This window comes from Pyxicephalus adspersus, chromosome Z (genome assembly GCF_032062135.1).
Source record: "Pyxicephalus adspersus chromosome Z, UCB_Pads_2.0, whole genome shotgun sequence".
Lineage (NCBI taxonomy): Eukaryota > Metazoa > Chordata > Amphibia > Anura > Pyxicephalidae > Pyxicephalus > Pyxicephalus adspersus.
The window spans coordinates 45,848,959-45,868,707 of NC_092871.1; the positions used below are offsets into that span (position 1 = coordinate 45,848,959).

Consider the following 19,749-nt stretch of genomic DNA (forward strand, 5'->3'; position numbering starts at 1 on the left):
GTGATATGAAGACCCATGTCCATATTCTGCAAAAAGGTCCTCAGTAGGAAGTGATATGAAGACCCATGTACAAATTCTGCAAAAAGGTCTTCAGTAGGATGTGATATGAAGACTCGTGTCCATATTCTGCAATAAGGTCTTCAGTAGGATGTGATATGAAAACTCGTGTCCATATTCATTCTGCAAAAAGGTCTTCAGTAGGATGTGATATGAAGACTCGTGTCCAGATTCTGCAATAAGGTCTTCAGTAGGATGTGATATGAAGACTCGTGTCCAGATTCTGCAATAAGGTTTTCAGTAGGATGTGATATGAGGACCCATATCCATATTCATTCTGCATTAAGGTCTTCAGTAGGATGTGATATGAGGACCCGTGTCCAGATTCTGCAATAAGGTCTTCAGTAGGATGTGATATGAAGACCTGTATCCATATTCATTCTGCAATAAGGTCTTCAGTAGGATGTGATAAGAGGACCCGTGTCCATATTCTGTAATAAGGTCTTCAGTAGTATGTGATATGAGGAACTGTGTCCAGATTCTGCACCAAGGTCCTCAGGTGGATGTTATTTGGGGATCTGAGTCTAGATTTCGCACCAAGGTCCTCAGTCGGATGTAATAAAAAGAATCTATACCTAGATACCCAGTAGGATGTGATATGAGGGCCTGTGTCTAGATTCTGCACCCAAGCTAGGATGTGATAGGAAAGGCCCATGTACACATTCTGCACTGTTGTCTCTAATAGGATGTGGTAAAGGGGGTTGGGTCCATATTCTGTACCAGGTTTATTTGGATGTAACTTGAGGAGCTGTGATCCTGCTAGAGGCTTGATGAGGAGTCCAAAAAGTTTTCCAGGATCAATAGTAAAATGTAATATTAAGGTCCCTGTCTTCTTCTTCAGGATTTTATTATGAGCCCAGATCCTCTATTTGGATTAGTAGTAAGACCTATAGTGAAGAAATTATGAGACACCTATGTCCAGATGTATGATCTGTATAGATGTGTGACATAAAGGATTCACATTAAGATGCTGTACTGGCATCTGTAGTGGGGTGGGATATGAGTGGCCCCTGTCCAGATGTTGTACTAGTATCTGTAGTTGAGTATGCGCATGTGATACGTCATGTGTGTGTTCAGATTTTGTTCTGGGATCTGAAGTAAGGTCTGATATAAAAGGCTTGTGGCCAGAGGTTGTACTAGAATCTGTGGTGGTTTGTAATATAGAGGTTCTGTGTCCAGGTGCTGTACTAGGATTGGTAGTAGGTTGCGGTACAAGGGGTCTGTGTCCCTTTATCTGTAGTTATATAAGATTATCTATATGTTATATGAGAAGCCTGTGTTTTGATAATGCACTGGGATCTGTAAGGAAATGTGATAGGAGTAGCTCTTGTCCACATTCTGCACCAAAATATTTAGTATACTGTTCAGGTACTGCATTGGTGATGATAAAAGGATGTTATTGCTCTAGTTTGCACTGTCAGAATGCTTTAAAACTTTTTTTTTTTACTATTTTGCAGGGACCCGTCTATAGCAATGGAGAATCGGAGCTTGGAACTGGCACTGAGAGATGTCTATCCAGCCTGTAGCAGACTGCGGCGTCCTGCCATGGAAAACTCTGTGAAGAGGGGGCAGGACTTTCCTGAACTGGTGGTCAGTCAGGCAGAAGGCCAGTATGTGCTATGTAGGTGGACAGATGGACTCTATTATCTGGGAAAGATAAAGAGGGTAAGTCTCTGGGAAGTGTCATCCATGTAATCATGCAGTAATCAAATATTTTGGATCTCTGTTAAAACTCCAGGCCCATAACAAAGTATGTTTCTTGTCTGAAATGTTACTGCCCTGCAAAAGATTCAAAATCTGACTGACAGCCTCAGTGTTAGATGAATGGATCACCTATCATTAATATGAAGCAGGAGCAGCATTTATTTTTTGCTGTACTTTCATGCTCTTCTTTCATAAGGTGTTGTGTATCCAGATGATTTCATATACTGGTGTCTGATTTGACTTTTGACTTTTTTTCCTGACAGGTCAGCAGTTCAAAGCAGAGTTGTCTGGTGACATTTGAAGACAATTCAAAGTACTGGGTCCTTTGGAAAGACATTCAGCACGGTGTGTATGCTGCAGCTTTGTTTGCTTTGTTCTCTCTTCCCTCCTATTGTGTGTTACTTCCCCCACCTCCTTGATTGTAAGCTCCTCGGGGCACGGTCCTCTCCTCCTGTGTCACTGTCTGTATCTGTCATTTACAACCCCTTTTTAATGTACAGCGCTGCGTAATGTTGGCGGTATATAAATCCTGTTTTTTATTATTATTATTACTAATATTATTAGTCTGCACCAAGCCACAGTATCTCACCAAATTAAACTTCTTTATAATTGCAGCCATTAAAACAATACTAAAGCAGTCAATATTAAAGGATCTCATATTCTGTCTGACATTGGCTGCATAGGAGGATTATCAGATATTTAGAGGATGAAATTACTGGAAAATCTGTAAAACTGTATACAATTGAACTGCTACATGACTAAAGTGAGTTAGGACTATGTGCATCATATGCCTTCCTCCTGCACAGTCATAAACAGAAACTTTTGTGAAGGCCCAGAACTCTTCACAGAGTCTGTGGGTAATTTACAGGCTGTGTATTGCATGGAGTGTAGCATCCTTAGCATTGTCCTTGGGGTAACTGTTTTGGAAGTTTTTATCTTTTTGTGGGATGGTTGCTCATATTGGTATAGTTGCACAGTGTGATGTATGTCTAAAGGGCCCTGAGTTCATGTTTTAAACCTGTAAAATGTGGTAAAAGCAGACCATTACCCTCACAAATGATTTAGAGATTTAACAAGTGTGCATGAATGGCCTGCATCTGCAAAGCTACATCAGGTGAGGCTCTGAAGGGTTGATAACAACCTGCCAATGTGTGGAGCTGACCTGGAGAGAATAAATTCCACCTCATTATAATGTAGCTGATCAAAACTGGAACCAAGAAAGTAGGAGTAGAAGTGTAACAGAGATTTTACATTATGTTCTCTGAATTAAAAACAAAATAACTTGGTTAAGGCTGGGTCTACATGGATGTTTTGTAAAAAGGCATGTAAACATTCCTACTGCGTTTATAAGCGTTTTTATGCATTTATTTTAATGTTTTAAAACTTTTTTTAAATGCTGGAAAAAGATGACAAACGTCTATGCCGCGTTTATCCGCGTTTTACCGTGATTCTACAAGCGTTTTAGCACTTGGTAGAAATGCAAATTGTAACCCTGAGAAGTGATTTCTGCAAGTACAGGAAGTACATACATCTCTGCATACATGTGATAATGTGATCATGCAAGCGTACAGTGACAAATGTAACAGTATACACAGAATAGAGTCAAAAGAGTGGAAAGTGAAGCACAATTAAAGGCAATGACTACACACAAGTGATAATGAATGACATCATTTGCAGGTGTGAAAAGCACCAAAAGCAAACACAATGGCAGACAATCTTCACACGTGCCAGGCATAGGTGTAATTTTTTAACAGCATAGTACATGTAATTAATCATGCATGACACATGGAATAGTGACACAGGACACTGTAGGCTATTGTAAAACGTTTGTAAAAGCCTCCATTGAAATCAATGGAAGCTTTTTTATTGACAATTTCTAGCATGCATAAACGCAGGAAAACGCTCCCATTAAAATCAATGGATGCGATTTCCCACGATTTACCAGCGTTTTAATTTTTTAAACATTGCAAGCAACGTTTAAAATAAGCTCAAAAACGTGCCTGAAGAAAACGTCCTGGTGTAGATTAGCCAATTGGAATGCATGGGGACTTCAAACATGGGCTTTAAAAGCCTCAGGTTAAACGCTGGGAAACAGTCCGTGTAGACTAAACCTAATATGAGCAAGTTCTCCACTTTTAATAATCATGGTGTCTTCAGTGTCCATCTGCAACAATTACCTGCCATATCTTCTACAGCTGGTGTACCTGGAGAGGCGCCAAAGTGCAATATTTGTAGTGGGAAGAGCTCTGCGACACACAACCAAATTCTCATCTGTGGAAAGTGTGGACTTGGTAGGTGATTTTCTCTTCTAAGTTTTCTGAAAAAAAAAAGATTTGCAACTAACTGCTAAATTACCTTTGAGGGTCTTTAAAAGGCAGAGAACAGCCCTTTCTCTTAGGTGATATTGCTTTTGTTGGTGGTAAAATGTTTGCGTGATGTTATAAAGCATAGGCAACTGTTGTGGTCAAGCAATTTAAAAATTAGATGGGGTCAAGAAAAAAATTAGAGTGATGTCCAAACTCCTGGTATCTATACTTGTCCAGGGTCAGGGAGTTGGTGCTAAAACAAAGTGTCATTGTGACAGCCAGGCAGCTAACATTTTTAAAAGGGTAGGTCAGCAATGCAGGCTTCTGTCAATCCAGCTGCCTCTGCTCCATCATCTGCTGATCACCCCCTGTGGGAAAATTGAGACTTTTGACTGCTCTGCAGCTGTGCTTGTAGCAGCTATTTCTCCTTGCAAATTACACATCTTGGACAGATATGTAAAATGTTGGCAGAAATATTCTTGGAACACATGTAAGTTGTACATTCTTATACTTCCTGCTCTGGTTCCCTTTCTCTAACTCTACACATGGATGATGCAGGAATAGGAGACTGTATATTAAAGAGAAACCTTGAGTACTACTTTAGCTTTGATGCAAGGGAGATGCACACATGTCTGTTTAATTCTTGTGTTTGACCATATATCCTTTGTGGTAGCTTGGCCTTTAGCAGGGAGGGCGTGGATTGATATTGTCCCCTAATCTTCAACATATTCTTTATCTAAAGATCATAATAAAAAAAGTAGGGCTATAGTTGGGAAATAAAATCCGATGAGGTTGTATTTCTTTTAGTTGGTTCTTTGGTTATAGCTGTTTGTTCATATTTAGAAGAGCTTCAAAGTACTTTGAAGGTCTAGTCATTGCAGTGGGTTGTGGGAGCTTTATCAAATATTTTTTATGTATTTCAGGGTACCACCAAAAGTGCCACATACCCACTGTGGAGAACGGGGGACAAGGTGCTCTGGAGCCTTGGTTCTGTAGACGCTGCATCTTTGTGCTGGCAGTTCGAGTAAGAAACTAATTTATTTACTAATTTAATTTACTGTTTATATAGTTCATTATTTCTATTTAAGCAGGGATTCAGTATGAAGCGGTCCACAGATCAGGGTGAGGTGGGTGTGATGGTGGGCAATTTACTGATTTGTGCTCCCTTTCTTATGTTGGCAAAGAAGCAAAAAGTTCATATTACTACCTTATCTCAACCAGAGGCTCTGCATCCCTCAGTAGTTCTTCACTGGTTGAATAAATTGGAATAGGTTGGCTTGTCTAACTTTAGACATCTTTTAGTGGCAATAAAACTTATTTTAATCAACATGCTTCCAGGGAAAACCTTTTCTAGAATTTTCACACAGTGCATTAAAAGGACAGCTAAAGTAACATTTAAGAGTACATGTAGTCTTACTCCACCCTGTGCCCCAACTTATCAGGATATTAGCAGTAAATGGTAAGTGGTTTTATTTGTAATGAGTGCTAGGTGTGGGAGCCATGCTATGAGAAGTCTTCTAAGTTTTTGCCTATTTGTTCATCAATATTACAAGCTGCTTAATAAAAGCAAATTTTATATTTTGTGTTGGGTAGCCTTTTAAAATTGAGCTTAGTTGAGATCAGCTTATTCCCTGAGAAAGTGGTTATCCTCATTGGCCAGCTATGACAAGTTTTATCGTTAGAAAGGTCTAGCGGTAACATATACAGGAATCTACTGGTCTCTTCTTTAGCTGGATATTGCCATCTGAATTGTTGATCTATCCCCCTGCTAAACACAAATATGTACAGCTGTATAATGAAGCACCGTGTTGAACAGATTTGTTAGAAAAAGTCTGGTGTGAGCAAGATCTTAGAGAACAGTGTGTTATCTAGGCTGGGCATTGGCAAAAGCTACACTTTGCTAAACGTTGGTGCCTGTGTGTGCTTTGTTCATCCAATTGGTCCCCTCACACTTGATATCAAATCATGTCTGGAAATAATGATCTTAAGCATCATAAAAAAAAGTTCTAGGCATACCTGGCTTGCCTCAAGTGGATTTACTGATTCTGGATGCTAATTTGTAAGTTATGCAGAAGTCCCTGGGCTTGTATGGTCAGAACGCTCCCACATTTTCAGAAGTCTTATGCTTTTATTTCAAGTTTTCTAAAACTAAAAATTAAAACTAAAACTAAAGTTCTCCTTTATGTACTAAATTTGTTTTTCTTCTGGTTATACAGATGTCAGTGCTACAATTCTTTTTGACCTGTTGGCACGTAGATTTGGATGTGTGTGTACGACGTCCAATGGACTGTGTGCCAGGGATGGCAGACATAGGGGCGCTAATTCTGATGGCAAAGATTCTCCAGTTTTCTGACAGAAAATAGAACATTATATTGTAGATGGCACTAATACTGCGTTTTCTCTGCAGAAAGGAGGTGCACTGAAAAAAGGCCCCATCGCCAAGGCACTGCAGGCAGTGAAGATGTTGCTCACCTACAATCCAGAGGAGCTGGACTGGGACTCGCCTCACAGAACCAATCAGCAGCAGTGTTACTGTTACTGTGGAGGGCCTGGAGAGTAAGACAAATATTTTTGCTTTATATCTGCATCATGATGCAACTTCAGCTGTTGCCTTGCATTTACCAGGTAGCAAGAGTCCGGCCTAGTGTGATCCCGCCCACCCCTGAAATGGCCTAGTGGCCATAAAAGTTTGTCGACCCCTGATGTAAACTAAGCCTAAATGAGTTAATTCCATATTCTATAATTGTCAGTGACCTTCGTAGTGTAAACTTAACAATAACTCTACATTTTGGGGAAAATATATAGTGGCTGGTGTCCTTATGAGTGATTTCATGAATATAAACTCTTCTATATAAAGAAGGTTGTGTGTTTAATGATCTGTCAGTGTTTAACATGAATCTCCTAATTCCTGTGCTATCTGAGAGCGGTTTGTGATCTTTTCCGCTTCATGTTCTAGTGAGTTATTTCCTGTGTTTTTACATATGATGATACTTTATACAGTGTACATTGTAGGATATTCCAAACATTACACTGTTATTCCTCTGACTTGTCAAACAGTGGGAATAAGATCCAATCCCTATGGGGTAGATAGAAAGGTTTATGTAAATAAGGTTTATGTAACTTACACTATTCCACCCTCCATCCAAACATTTGTTTTCAACCCTGTTGATTTCTCTGGAGCGCTTGCAGCCTTGCAACCAGGTTTAAGCTATAGAAATGAAAAGTAGAGCTCCTCCTGAAAATGGCTATATCAATTTGTTCACAAACCAATTTGTGTATTTTACATGTTGCCAAGCAAGAACAGACATTGTTGTAAAAATGTAGTTCTCTAACCCTTCTGGATACCTCAGAATTGACTGTTTAGCAGCATATAAAGGATGTAGAGCTCTGAGACTATAAGGGGTGGGGTTGGGGGTGAAGTGTAAATTACCTCTAAATGAGACCTAGGTCATTCATGGAACCTATCTTGTGGAAGATAAAGCTGCTTCTGTTAATTTTCCTTTCTATTCAATAGATGGTACCTGAAGATGATCCAGTGTTACCGTTGCCGGCAGTGGTTCCATGAAGCATGTATCCAGTGTCTAAATGAGCCTATGCTGTTTGGTGACAGGTAGAGTCACAGTTCTGTGTTATCATTTAGTGTCATACACGGTGTGGGAAAAGCCTTTTTAATTTATGTGGTCTCCTGACTGTTGCCACTCTGCTAAAGTTGTTAACAGGCATTAAATACTTCACTGCTGACAGCTTATTACTTTGGTAAATTGTACTGAAGGGGACTGTTAGAGAAACCTGTTTTCATTCAACCATGTCAGAGCCACAACATTAGGAATGTGAGCTGTGTATTAAAACAGAGGGCCTTTATTCACAAAGTAGCCATCAAACATTAACACTTTAGCACAGGAATTTTTGTTGCCCATTCCATATCGGAACCAAACACGTTTTAAAATGCAACTGTACTCAAATGTTTGCTGGTTTGATTAAAAAAAGTCTGAAATAATGCTTCTTTAGGCTTATTGCAGTGCTGACCGCACTGAATGTTTAGGCATTTGAAAATGTCATCTCTTGTAGGCAGCATGGGTTTGGGCTTTCTGATCTTTCTTTTCTTTCTGTTCAAAGAAGATAACATAACTAAATGCCTATACTTCAATGAGGGGAGTCTAAAGCAGTATTTACTTAAGAAAGGTATATCATTGCTTCTTTGACATTAAGGTTTGGACTATTTGAACATTGGAGTATGAGTTTGTTTCTTAATATCTGTGGTATGCTGACTATTACAGGAGAAAGTCAACAAAACGAATTGACAAAACAGGAACAGGAAGTCTGGGGAAAATTGTACATGCCATAATGGCTTTTTTTATATATAGATATAGATATATAGATGTATATTTATTTTTTGCTTTAACTTGCATAAGGGTTCTTTACTACACTTCCACAAAACTGTAATGTCCCCAGTAAAACTGTAGGAGTAACATTGTGTGCTGTGATTGTAACATGTCCATTTGAGGCAAATCTTGGCAGGAGGTGAGACTTCTGTTTTATCCTCAGCTTTGTTACTGGACTTAAAGGAGCAATCATTGTGTTATTACTAACAGTGCACACAGTAGTAGTCCTGTTCAATTTCCTCTCAGAGATGGAGTCGGCTTTGACATGTACAAAGATGCTCCCAATTCTCAAAAGACCTTGATCTGCTTCTACAGAATTTTTTTTCATTTTGCCAGTTGTAAAGTCTGTGCATGTGGCCTTTTTATCATTGCAAGTGTTTTTATGTGCACTAAACATAAAGCCAAATCCTGTACAGCCTAATTTGCAAACACTGACTGATTTTGGTGCCCTGTCAGGGAATGATTCCTGTCACATTCTGCCTAGTTCTGGCTCTGATGATGAGAAATTGGCTAAAAAAATAAAAGTATGTTACATTCATTTTGTGTAAATGATAACAATAACTTCAAATCTGAAAATTCAGTCATTTCATTCTGGGGCAGGTTTTATTTTGCGCGCGCAGGCTGCTGTACAATAATTGTTGGCGGTCTCTGGCAGAGGGCAGCCTGGATTGGCGTACAGTCACTTTGAAGCAAAGTTTTTCAGAATGAATTCAGTGTGGTTTTCTCAGCTCAGTGGCATTCTGTACATTCCTCCACATTCCTGAGAGACCTTCACGGCGAATGAGGCTTTCCCGCCTTTATAGGGAGCTGTGAATTCCCTACATTAACCCGTTCAACTCAGAAAACACGATGGCTGCACTCCATAAAATAGTGGCGCCTTCTGACTGCTTACGTATCTGAACTGAATCTGAGAGGCCACCTTGATCCACATGAAATTCTGAAATGTAAAACATATCCCGCTTCTAGTAACTTTTCCCTTTTCTGGCAGTACCTCTCTTTAATCTTTTTCTACTTTCATCTTTATTTGGGTGACCACAGAGAGAAGCAGAACTAACTGCAGACATACTCGCTGGCCAATTTTCTTCGATACATCTCTTCAACTGCTTGTTAACGCAGATGGCTAATCATATGGCAGCAACACAACGCATTTAGACATGTAGGCATTGTCAAGACAACCTGCAAAATATCAAATCACGCATCAGAATGGGAATGAAAGTGTCTTTAAGTGACTTTGCATGTGGGTGGATTTTGGTGCCAGACAGGCTGGTCTTGGAGTATTTCAGAAACTGCACAAATTGCCATGCACAACCATCTCTAAGGTTTACAGAGTGTGGTCCAACAAGGGGAAAATATCCAGTGAGCCTCAATTCTCTAGGAGAAAATGCCTAGCTGATTCCACGGGAACGTCAGAGGAAAATGGCCAGACTAGTTCAAGCTAATAGAAAGGCAACAGTATCAGTAGCCCACTTTGATTATATTTATTAATCTTATGGTATTTAGGATGTGGTTCTCATGTGCAGTTTGGTAGCAGTTCTTTAACCTTGTCTGTTCAAAATAGACAGGTGTTGGTGTGATTTTTGATGGTCAGTAAGTACTACCTCTATTCATTCACTATAAACAGATGTGGATCATGGTAAGGAAGTGGTAACTGCACCTCTCTGCATCTTAGTTTACAGAGGCAGAAGTTGTGTGGTTACCTTTTCTAACGTCAGTTTACACAACCCTATAGAAAAAGATATAGAGTGCGGATGACATCCTCCTCAGCCTGACTAATCCGCTGGTATCCCCACCCAACTTGATGGAGGTTTTGCAACACTTCCAAGCGTTCTCCGGGTTTCAGTGACTGGGTTTCAGCTAAATAGGTCTAAAGGCAAGGCACTTAATATCAAACTGCTGCAGGAAATGGTGAGGGCTATAAAAGAGTCTTTTCCATTTCAATGGGAGTCAAAATGGCTCAGCTATTTCGGTATTTATATCTTGCCATTCTATGACTCCCTGTACTCTGCCAACATCCCTGATCTAGTGAGACATCCTATTGGACTACTAGAATCTTGAAAACAGTACAAAATTTCATGGCTAGGGCGCATAGCATCTTTTAAGATGTCATGGCTACCTAAATTCTTATACCCTATAAGAGTTTTACCAATCGCTTTACCTGCACATAGTATACAACTGTTGCAACACAAAATGCTGGAGTTCATATGGGGTGCCTGGCGCCCGCGAGTTCCTAGGCCGGCTCTCTTCCAGGTGCGGAGCATGGGGGGCCTTTTTTACTGCACCTGAGTTCATACTACAATGTGCACAGGTAACGCCTTTCCTAGCAATCCCCCCAATGGGTATCAATAGAAGGTGGAGCAGCAGCACCTGTGTCAGTGGAAGCATTATTGTGGGTCCCGGGCTCCCAGCATCGCCACATATCTAATCCCATTTTGCGGTGCACGCTGAGAATTTGGGATTCTATAAAAAAAAGATTGGTGGGCTTGCCTCCCAGCACACTCCGGTGGCCCCTATAATAGGGAATACAATATTCCTCCCTGATCTGCAAGAACCGAGACACTTTACTTGGTGGGTAGAGAAAGACCTCTATAGGCTTCATCACTTTATTAATCCATTTGGGATACTTCCTTTTAATGTGTTTCATGATAATCGTGAAGCTCCGTCATCAGAGCTTTTTTACTTTCTACAAATTAAACACTTTGCTCAGACCAGGCTGGGAGATCCACCGGACCATTCAATATGACCTGGTTTGAAAAGTTGTGTGTACAGGATCCATATGCCAAAGTGGGTTCTGTCGACCATATATGGTGACCTGGTACAGAAAAATACATTCACACTCTCATGTGTGACCTGCTGGGAAACTGACTGGGTATATCGCTCGAGCAGGAAGATTGGGGGCAAATGTGGCATATGGCCGCCCACTGCAACAATAATGCATCAGTGGTGGAAGCCAATTACAAATTGATGTTGCAGTGGTACATGGTGCCATCTCGATTGGCCAAGTTTAAACCTGCTTGCTCGTGTGATTGCTTTAGGGGTTGTAAAACAGCGGGAACTTTATATCATATTTCGTGGGAGTGCCCCAAGGTGGACATGGGTATACCAAATGGTCCACACTATTTTGGGCCGCTCGTTTACTAAGCATCTTGTGAAGGCTGTCTTGAACTTGAAACCATCGGTCTGCACTAATAACCAGTTTAAACTATTGACCTACTTGTTTACTTCAGCCAAAATGGTGCTGGCCAAGACCTGGGGGTCAGCAGTCCCCACGTTAGAGCAGGTTCTTAGTGAATGTGAAGATAAGAGCCATAATAACCGATTCTGTACCTAAATTTCAGAAGGTCACCGTGGGTCTAATATTATATGCCTATGGATTGGGGTTGTTCATTGCTGTCTGTATGGCTATAGACATACTATTGACAAATGACACCAGTAGATTCTATTAGTTGACTGGGAGACCTGCCTCTCCTCCACTCTCCCCTGCCCCTCTGTTTCTGTTGTTCTGGTTTTGTGTAGTATTAATGTGGTCCTTTGTTTTCTGTGAATATATGTACGGTACTTGAATTTTGTAATCATCATCCTTCTACCATATTAATATTGTATTTGTTTATTACTTGTATGTTATATGGGCACTTGACAACCGCCTACTAATTGTCCATCAAAAACCACCTGAACCCTGTTTTGAACAAGTATGTAAGGGGCTGCTTGGCAGCCGAACCAAGGAAATGAGCGAGACTTTTCAAGTGAACTAACCATTAAGCTACCTTATTAACTCCACTGTAGTTTGTGTTCTTTGCTTCTACAGTTCCAATATGCCACAAAACTTCCGATTGTTGTGTATTGTCAGAAAGGTTATGTTTTTTTCTTTTTTTTCTTTCCCCAGGTTTTTTATATTTTTTTGTTCAGTTTGCAATCAAGGCATGGAATTTATCAAAAGGCTTCCTCTGAGATGGTAAGTTCTACGACCCAGTACTTTAAATGTATATATTAGCTCATTTGTTCGTCTCCATAGATGGAATCCAGGCCCTCCTTTTGCTCTTTGTACTTTTTTTTTTAGAGATCTGCCAATTCAGCTGAATAATTGTAAACTGTTTTGCTAAGAGCACCAATATCAAACAAAATGCTGTAGTTTAGTGGATTTGTATTATTACACTAAAATGCAACCTTTTTTATCCTAACTTTTTATATTGTAAAATTTAGGCTTGTTTTAAAATGGGAATTTGTTCCCTAAAAGTGATGAAGTCCCTTAGCATTTTACTGAGAATTAAGAGAAAGTCTGCTATTTATACCCAAAAGAGCTTACAATTTAGGAGGTAGGGGAGTATAGTACACCAGTGGGGGGGATATGGAATGGTGTCCTATTAGTAATGGTTTGTGACAGAGGCCTATTATTATTTTTTTTTTCTAAGGAGGAGAGTATAGAACAAAGAGGAGTTGTGTGTTTTTTTTTTTTGTTTTTTTTTTAGCAGCAATCTTGTTACGTTCTTGTGCTGCATTCAACACCGTAGTAAGTTTGAAGAGGTTGCAGCTTGTTTTCCCTTACCAACACGCACCAATAATTGTCTTTGAAATGGTGGACCTACCACCTTGGTAGTGTGTGTAAAGAGTTTGTTAATTGTATGGTATGTGACAGTGATTCTGTTAACAAGAAATGTATTGCTTACCTGTGTACTGCGTCTGCATGCTGCAGACTAGCAGAATTACTGCAGTACAAATTACTAGCTGCCAATAAATATTTGAGAATTAAAAAAAAAATGTACACCTTTTTTCAGTGACACAGGATTCATTGTTTCACTCAATTTTAAAAAGTTTTAGAAAAATGAAGAACAAATACAATAGAATAAAATATTAGCGAAAAACATAAGTTATAAAAACAGGCAATTTAACTATCGAATTTTCCGCTGCTCCTCCCACCTGCACTGACTCATGCAACCAACGTCATCAGGAACATCCTAGAGAATGTCTCTGCAGTCCCCGGGAGAAGATCGAAGAGGCAGGACGCCGGGGGTTGCCAACGGAGCAAGGTAAGTGTTTTTTTTTAAGTTTTAAGAGACCCCGAGTGTGATTAGGGATTACAGCTTTTAGCATGTAAAATCCACCCCGAGGCACACTGGGGATTACCGCTAGTAGGGTTAAAAAGATACTGAATAGGGGGGGGGCGCATGCGCGTGGCCTGACGGATGGACGTGATCTAGTTCGGCTCCGCGCGGCTTCGGGCTTCTATCTAAAAAAAGTAGCGTATCCTACGGATCAATCATTCAACTTCTAATCCCAGGTGTGATCCGACTGTATTGGGAAGAAAATTAAATGGGTCCAACATCCAAATCGAAGCGTTCTGCGGCGCATCAGAACCCATCCCGCGGCGAGGCCTCCAAATCCAAGATGGCGCCGATGCCCTCATTTTTTTTGGTGTTATAGTTAATGTCATTTTTGTGTTTTTTTGTATATTCTTGAAAATTCAATAAAAATATTCAAACAAAAAGATACTGAATATACATTCTAATCTATGGCATTACAAACTGCAAAATTCAATTCAAAGATAAAATTTTCAAAGATAAAAAAATGTACACATGAGCAATAGAAATAAAGAGAGTTACAGGTATAGGGAACAAAGGAAAAATGAACCAGTGTGGAATAACATTAAATATGATTCTGAGCCAAGTGTTGCCAAACTTAGTAAGTTAACATATTGTAGTTAATGTATTATTTGTTATCTATTCAGTATAGGCACAATAGCAACAAGGCTAGTGAGGAGTATCTCTGAAAATGTGATATAACTAAACAAGCTGCCAAAAGGATATACTGTACTTGATCAAATCTTTTCAAATGATACTAAAAAGAGCACAATCAGGAATTATAGGTAGTTAATTTGGTTTACAACATTAATAAATTAAAAAATTCATGCCAGAACTGGAAAACCACTGGGCAAAACCACTAAATTTGAGCCAAAGATCCAACTTCATCCTGTTTGGCAACTTGTTCAGGAACTAGATATCATCAGAGCAATGTTTTATAATTGGATCCAATAATAGAAGAATTGATGGAGATCTTGGAAAGATTGGATACCTTAGATTGCCAATCCATCAGATCGCACTGAAATCCCTGGTCTCTAGGACAATCCCACATTGTAATGTAAATGTGTTTATCTTTGTTACGCTAGAGTTGAGTAAATTGAGAGAGAGAGAGATCTGGCGCTTGGATGTGGCTATCGATTTACAAGATGACTCAAATAAGTTTGATATAAAAAAAAAAAAAAAACAGAAAAAGGGGAATTGGCAACAAGCTTGGAGCGCACATAACAAGATATTTGAGCATACCTGAACCATTTAGAGGAACACACAATTCTGCATAGAATGAACATAGGCAAGTATGTCTCAGAAAGTCATCTAGTCTAAAAAGGCCACTGTTCAGCCACCAATACAACAAATGATGTAGACTAGACTTGAATTTAGGGTTATTCCAAAGTGGTAGTATTGGTGTGTATGGGAAACCCATGGTTGTTCTCCCTCTATTCCTATCCCAATAAGACATAGTACGGGACATAGAATCGGGGTTGTGAGGCTGGGGATAATCTACATCAGTGAAGGGATATCTACTGGGGAACAAGATAAGGCTGCCACATGTCAGGGAAAAAACATTGGGCCAGTTGAGCAATTTGTCAGCTGTATATTTCTGTAAGTTAGGCGAGCCCTTATCTTTAGGGCCATATAAAATATCTGCACTCCACTCCACCAGATAAATATGAGGGTCTTCATTTCTCCCCCTGCTCAATTTTAAATGTTGCTGTATGAATCTGAGTATCCTGCACATATGTATAAGAAAGAGGATTGGGCGCTATATGATATAATAAATGCAAACTTTCTTGAGGATTTAGCATGAAACCACAGATTATTGCATGTTAGAATACTGTGACTGATCTTAAGCTAGTCCAAAAAGATTCAAACGTCCGCTTGTGGTTATTGTGTTCAACAAAATAGTTTTTTAAAAGGAATCTGACTGGTGTCCTAAGTACCTTTCTGTATACCTAATAAATGGACCATGCTATAGGTCCAAGCTTGCTTAAAACCTTAAGCAGAATAAGTTTGTTTTTACTGACTCTGTCATTCCTATACATAACTATTGGAATGCAAAATTTGCTTAAAGGAGGTCACCTTACAGATCAAATGCACCTGTCAAATACAAATGTGCCCAAAGCATTTTAAATTGATGTCTGACTGATACTGCTGACCTGATTTATGACCAATGATTATGAATTATTTATTAAGACATTATTATTTATTGTTCAACAAACAGAAGCAGAACATTCTTTATGTCCGGTATAATGAATGTACAGGATATAAATATTGCAGCAGCAAGGTGAGTTGTGCCCTCTGATGGTGATGCTATGTGTCTTTTACAGGGTGGACATTGTGCATCTCACACTCTATAACCTAGGGGTACTAAGTAAGAAGAAATACTTTGATTTTGAGGAGATTGTGAATTTTGTGAATGAGAACTGGGACCATCTTCAGCTTGGAAAGGTATGTTTGGGTTCAGAATATGCATGATAAGACATTTAGAATGCAGATACAAAAGTAAAAATTTAAAAGGGACTCCGAACAGAGTCTTCTTGGCTGACAGGCCCGGGCTGCCCCCTTGTGTTTAAAATCCAAACAGTCATGAAAGAAAAATAGCATACATCACATAAATATTGAGTATGTCCTCATAGAAGTATGCAAGAACAAAATTCCACTCTTTCTGTAGTGCAAAAGCAAACCCCTTTGTCGGCCTTCTTACAGTGCACTTTCTTTGTGCGCTTTTGTTTTTAATAAATATTAGTATAAAACAGATACAACATAAAAGCTACAATTTATGGAATGCAACAAAAGCTTTTTGCGTGTTTATGGGTTGGTGTGCCTGGGCAACTGTCCCTTTCCACCTGACCATCTTGTCATGCCATGCCTATCAATCTAGGGTGATTTCCTTTCTATTACTAATAATTTTAAAATGAGTAGTATTTATTTTGGTGGTAGTTTATTATTTAATATAACTATTTATAATTAAATGATTTATGTTTTACAGTAATAAGTAGGTTTATTTGGTAGTAAAAACATTTAATCCTGGAGGTTGCACAGACATTCCAGTGCTACCTATTAGTGCATCAACTGCTATTAGGTACTGGGATGAAATTCTTGGTCTCCTTGTCAATATTCTATTGAAGTGGAGCCCAAGTTCCTTTTTGTACAAGACCATGCATGGCCTCATTGTGTGCAGGCACATTGTGGATGTTCATGTTTCCCAGTAGGGACCCCCTGGGACATTATGTATGAGTGCATGCAACTCTGAAGGAAGCATTGAAGATTCTTCCTGATTGATTCAGACTGATGCTCTGATCAAGAAGTTTATTGAGATCTCCCAGGGCACCATTCATCATCTCCTCATAGCCATGTCCAGACATTGTTTTGGGGCCATTTACACTACTGAGCCACATTGTGGAGTCTTTTAATAAAGCAGTGAACCTGACAGTCACGGAAACATTCTCTGGTGGATAATTAATCTCCAGGTCCATATGCTTTAATGGTAGACACTGATTCACAACCAGGGAATATTTCAGTAAGTATCAGATTCACTGCTTTTTAAATAAACCCCTATAGGTTGTAGTGATGAAATTTAATAATTGTAAAACTGTAGTGTCCCCCCACTTTTAAAAGGGTGTCAGCGAACGTGACATAGTAATTCTGTTACATCAGTCATGTTTTAACAACCAAAACTATAATCCTAGTTTGTCAAATTACTAAAAAAAGATAATATAATTGTATATTGGCTGAAACCTACACCTACAGATTTTATATTTGGTAACATAAGGGTAAATCTGGTAAGGTAAGGGTAAATCTTTCTTGTCCATTAAAAACACTTTTCACACCACGCACCTGCCTCCACGCAGATGAGGGTATTTGGTTACCCTATCCCTGGACTCCTTGGACTTTCTTTAATTGCACCACGGTCTGGTAACTAGGACTTATTTTTCAGGCTTTTTGATTTCCTAGTTCTGGTTTAAATCTAGTTGTTGCTTTGTACCAGGGGTGCCCACATTTTTTCACTTGCAAGCTACTTTTAAAATGACCAAGTCCAAATGATCCACCAACAATAAAAACTTGGACTTAATAACTCCTTTGTGCGGTAGAGTTTATTTTGAAAGGCAGGGCTCCGCGATCTACTTGTGTTGCTTTTGCGATCTACTGGTAGATCGGGATCCACCTGTTAGGCACCCCGGCTTTATACAATAAGTTACCATAGGAATATTTGTTGAATAATGCAGGGTTGCCACCTGGGGGCAGTTAAGTGAACTAGCAATGGTTGTTTAACCTATTATTTTACACACATTCCCCCAACCAGATGGTTGATGGGCCCTGGTGCACCCTTGGGTGGACCCCCTACAGCAACTAAATAAAGCATAGGCCCAGATATATTTTGCTATCTCTTCCCCTGAAGCAAAGTTACGTACAGAGATGACGCTCAGCGTCTTGCTTCAGATTAGCCTTTATCTCCGATATGCATTTGGTATTAAAGGGTTACTAATTTTGATATGTATCTTTACCTTGCATTGTTGTCGTCTTCATAGTTAGTTTCTACTGGTTAAAATGTTTGTTGCTGCCGTTACCATACTAAACTAAGTTTTTAAGCCATAATGACGTAATATGTTTGATATGTCTCCTTATATATGGTTAACATAGGTCTCCCTGGGCAGAATCCGAAAAATTCCGCTATTGGCTGACCCTTTACCCACATAGGCCTACCGTCCATAGTTGGAAGAGTCTGGGGATACATTCCCCCTTTTCTTCTCCCCAAGTTAGGTTTTCACCCCGCGGTCATGAGGTAGCCAACCTCACCCGCTTGGTGTACACTTCCTGACCCTTAGTTTAGTTTCCTTGTACTTCTCACCCCAACCCTTCTAGATCCCTCTCCCTCTCCCCCCCCACCAACTAAAACTTCACAACACAGACCACAGATGTCTTTACAACGCTCAAGCTCAGCCTTTGACGGTTCGTACCCTCAATGCTAAGGGACTTAACAACCCTGCCAAACCTCTCATCTTTTATATGCTCAACACAAGGCGAAAGTTCACATTCTGCTCCAGGAAACTCATTTTCAAACCAATTTCCATCCCTCCGAAATAGGGTACTATCCCACCTGGTACCATAGCTCCTGACACCAAAACCAGAGGAGTTTCTGTTGCATTCCACAAAGCTCTACCAATCCAGGTCATTGATACCCACAGCGACCCCCAGGGTAGACACCTGTTTCTTAAGGTAGTCTTTTGGGGTAGGACGTTTACGATAGCCTCCCTGTACTTACCTAATTACCAACCAACGGTGTCCTCAATTAAATATTTAGATATCCCGAAAAGATTTGCAAATGGCACCATCATTGCCCCCCGCATAGACGCCTCATCAGGAAAAACTCCCATATCTTACGCCAAGTTAAATACATTTCGGGCTAAATTGAGCAAACTCAGATTAATAGATGTGTGGCGCACCTTGCATCCCACTGACAAGGATTTTATATTTTATTCCAACCCACATCAGGGGGTACCCCAGCATAGAATATTAGAATATATGTGTGAATATTTGTTTCTATATAATAAAGTATATATGTAGAATATATTCTGGTCAGTCACCCTACACTAGATTGGCACTCCTTCTCCACCATGGACTCCTGCCCATGGACTCCTCAGGCAACCTCATGAGGATGGACCTGGAGGTGTAACGATTCATTGTTCAAAGACCCTAATTTGTACCAGGGCTGTTGTCGATACTATAACTAACTTTATAAAGGACCATTCTTCAGACACCACCACCCTTCCCATACAGTGGGAAGCTTTGAAGGCAGTTCTCCAAGTTCTCCTAATTCAGCAGGGCTCGCGACTGAAAAGGATTAGATTGCAGGATGTTCAAAACACTTTTTCCAAAACACCAAATTCAAAATTTAGAACATCTTCATAAACAAACTATGTCTTTTGATACCTTCCTAGAGCTAACCGCAGCTAGAACCCATCTTCTTGAGCTTTATGACTTGGCACGCCAGCGACATAGGGACCGTTTCTGTAAAATGTTATACCAATATGGAGATAAATGTGGCAGGCTGTTATCAAGGGTACTTCATCCTCATGCACCTATCATTTATGTTTCATCTATACGTACAGCACAAGAGGACTTGATGTCTATCCCCCAGGATATATTGCAGGCGTTTTATAGATACTACGCAGACCTCTACCAACTCCAGCTAAATCCCGTCACACCGGCTGCTCTCCAAACTTATATCAC

At 39.8% G+C, this 19,749-nt stretch overlaps 1 protein-coding gene across 2 annotated transcripts in view; it reads left to right on the forward strand.

The window, feature by feature from the left end:
- PHF19 (PHD finger protein 19) overlaps positions 1–19,749 on the forward strand; it is a 34,489-nt gene that overhangs the window by 3,661 nt on the left and 11,079 nt on the right. For both annotated transcript variants that reach the window (XM_072431414.1, XM_072431415.1), the window contains exons 2-9: positions 1,515–1,722; positions 2,025–2,106; positions 3,957–4,052; positions 4,991–5,091; positions 6,475–6,623; positions 7,582–7,677; positions 12,330–12,398; positions 15,846–15,966. In XM_072431414.1, the coding sequence (XP_072287515.1) occupies positions 1,515–1,722; positions 2,025–2,106; positions 3,957–4,052; positions 4,991–5,091; positions 6,475–6,623; positions 7,582–7,677; positions 12,330–12,398; positions 15,846–15,966 (922 nt within the window). The remainder of the gene's footprint in view (positions 1–1,514; positions 1,723–2,024; positions 2,107–3,956; positions 4,053–4,990; positions 5,092–6,474; positions 6,624–7,581; positions 7,678–12,329; positions 12,399–15,845; positions 15,967–19,749) is intronic.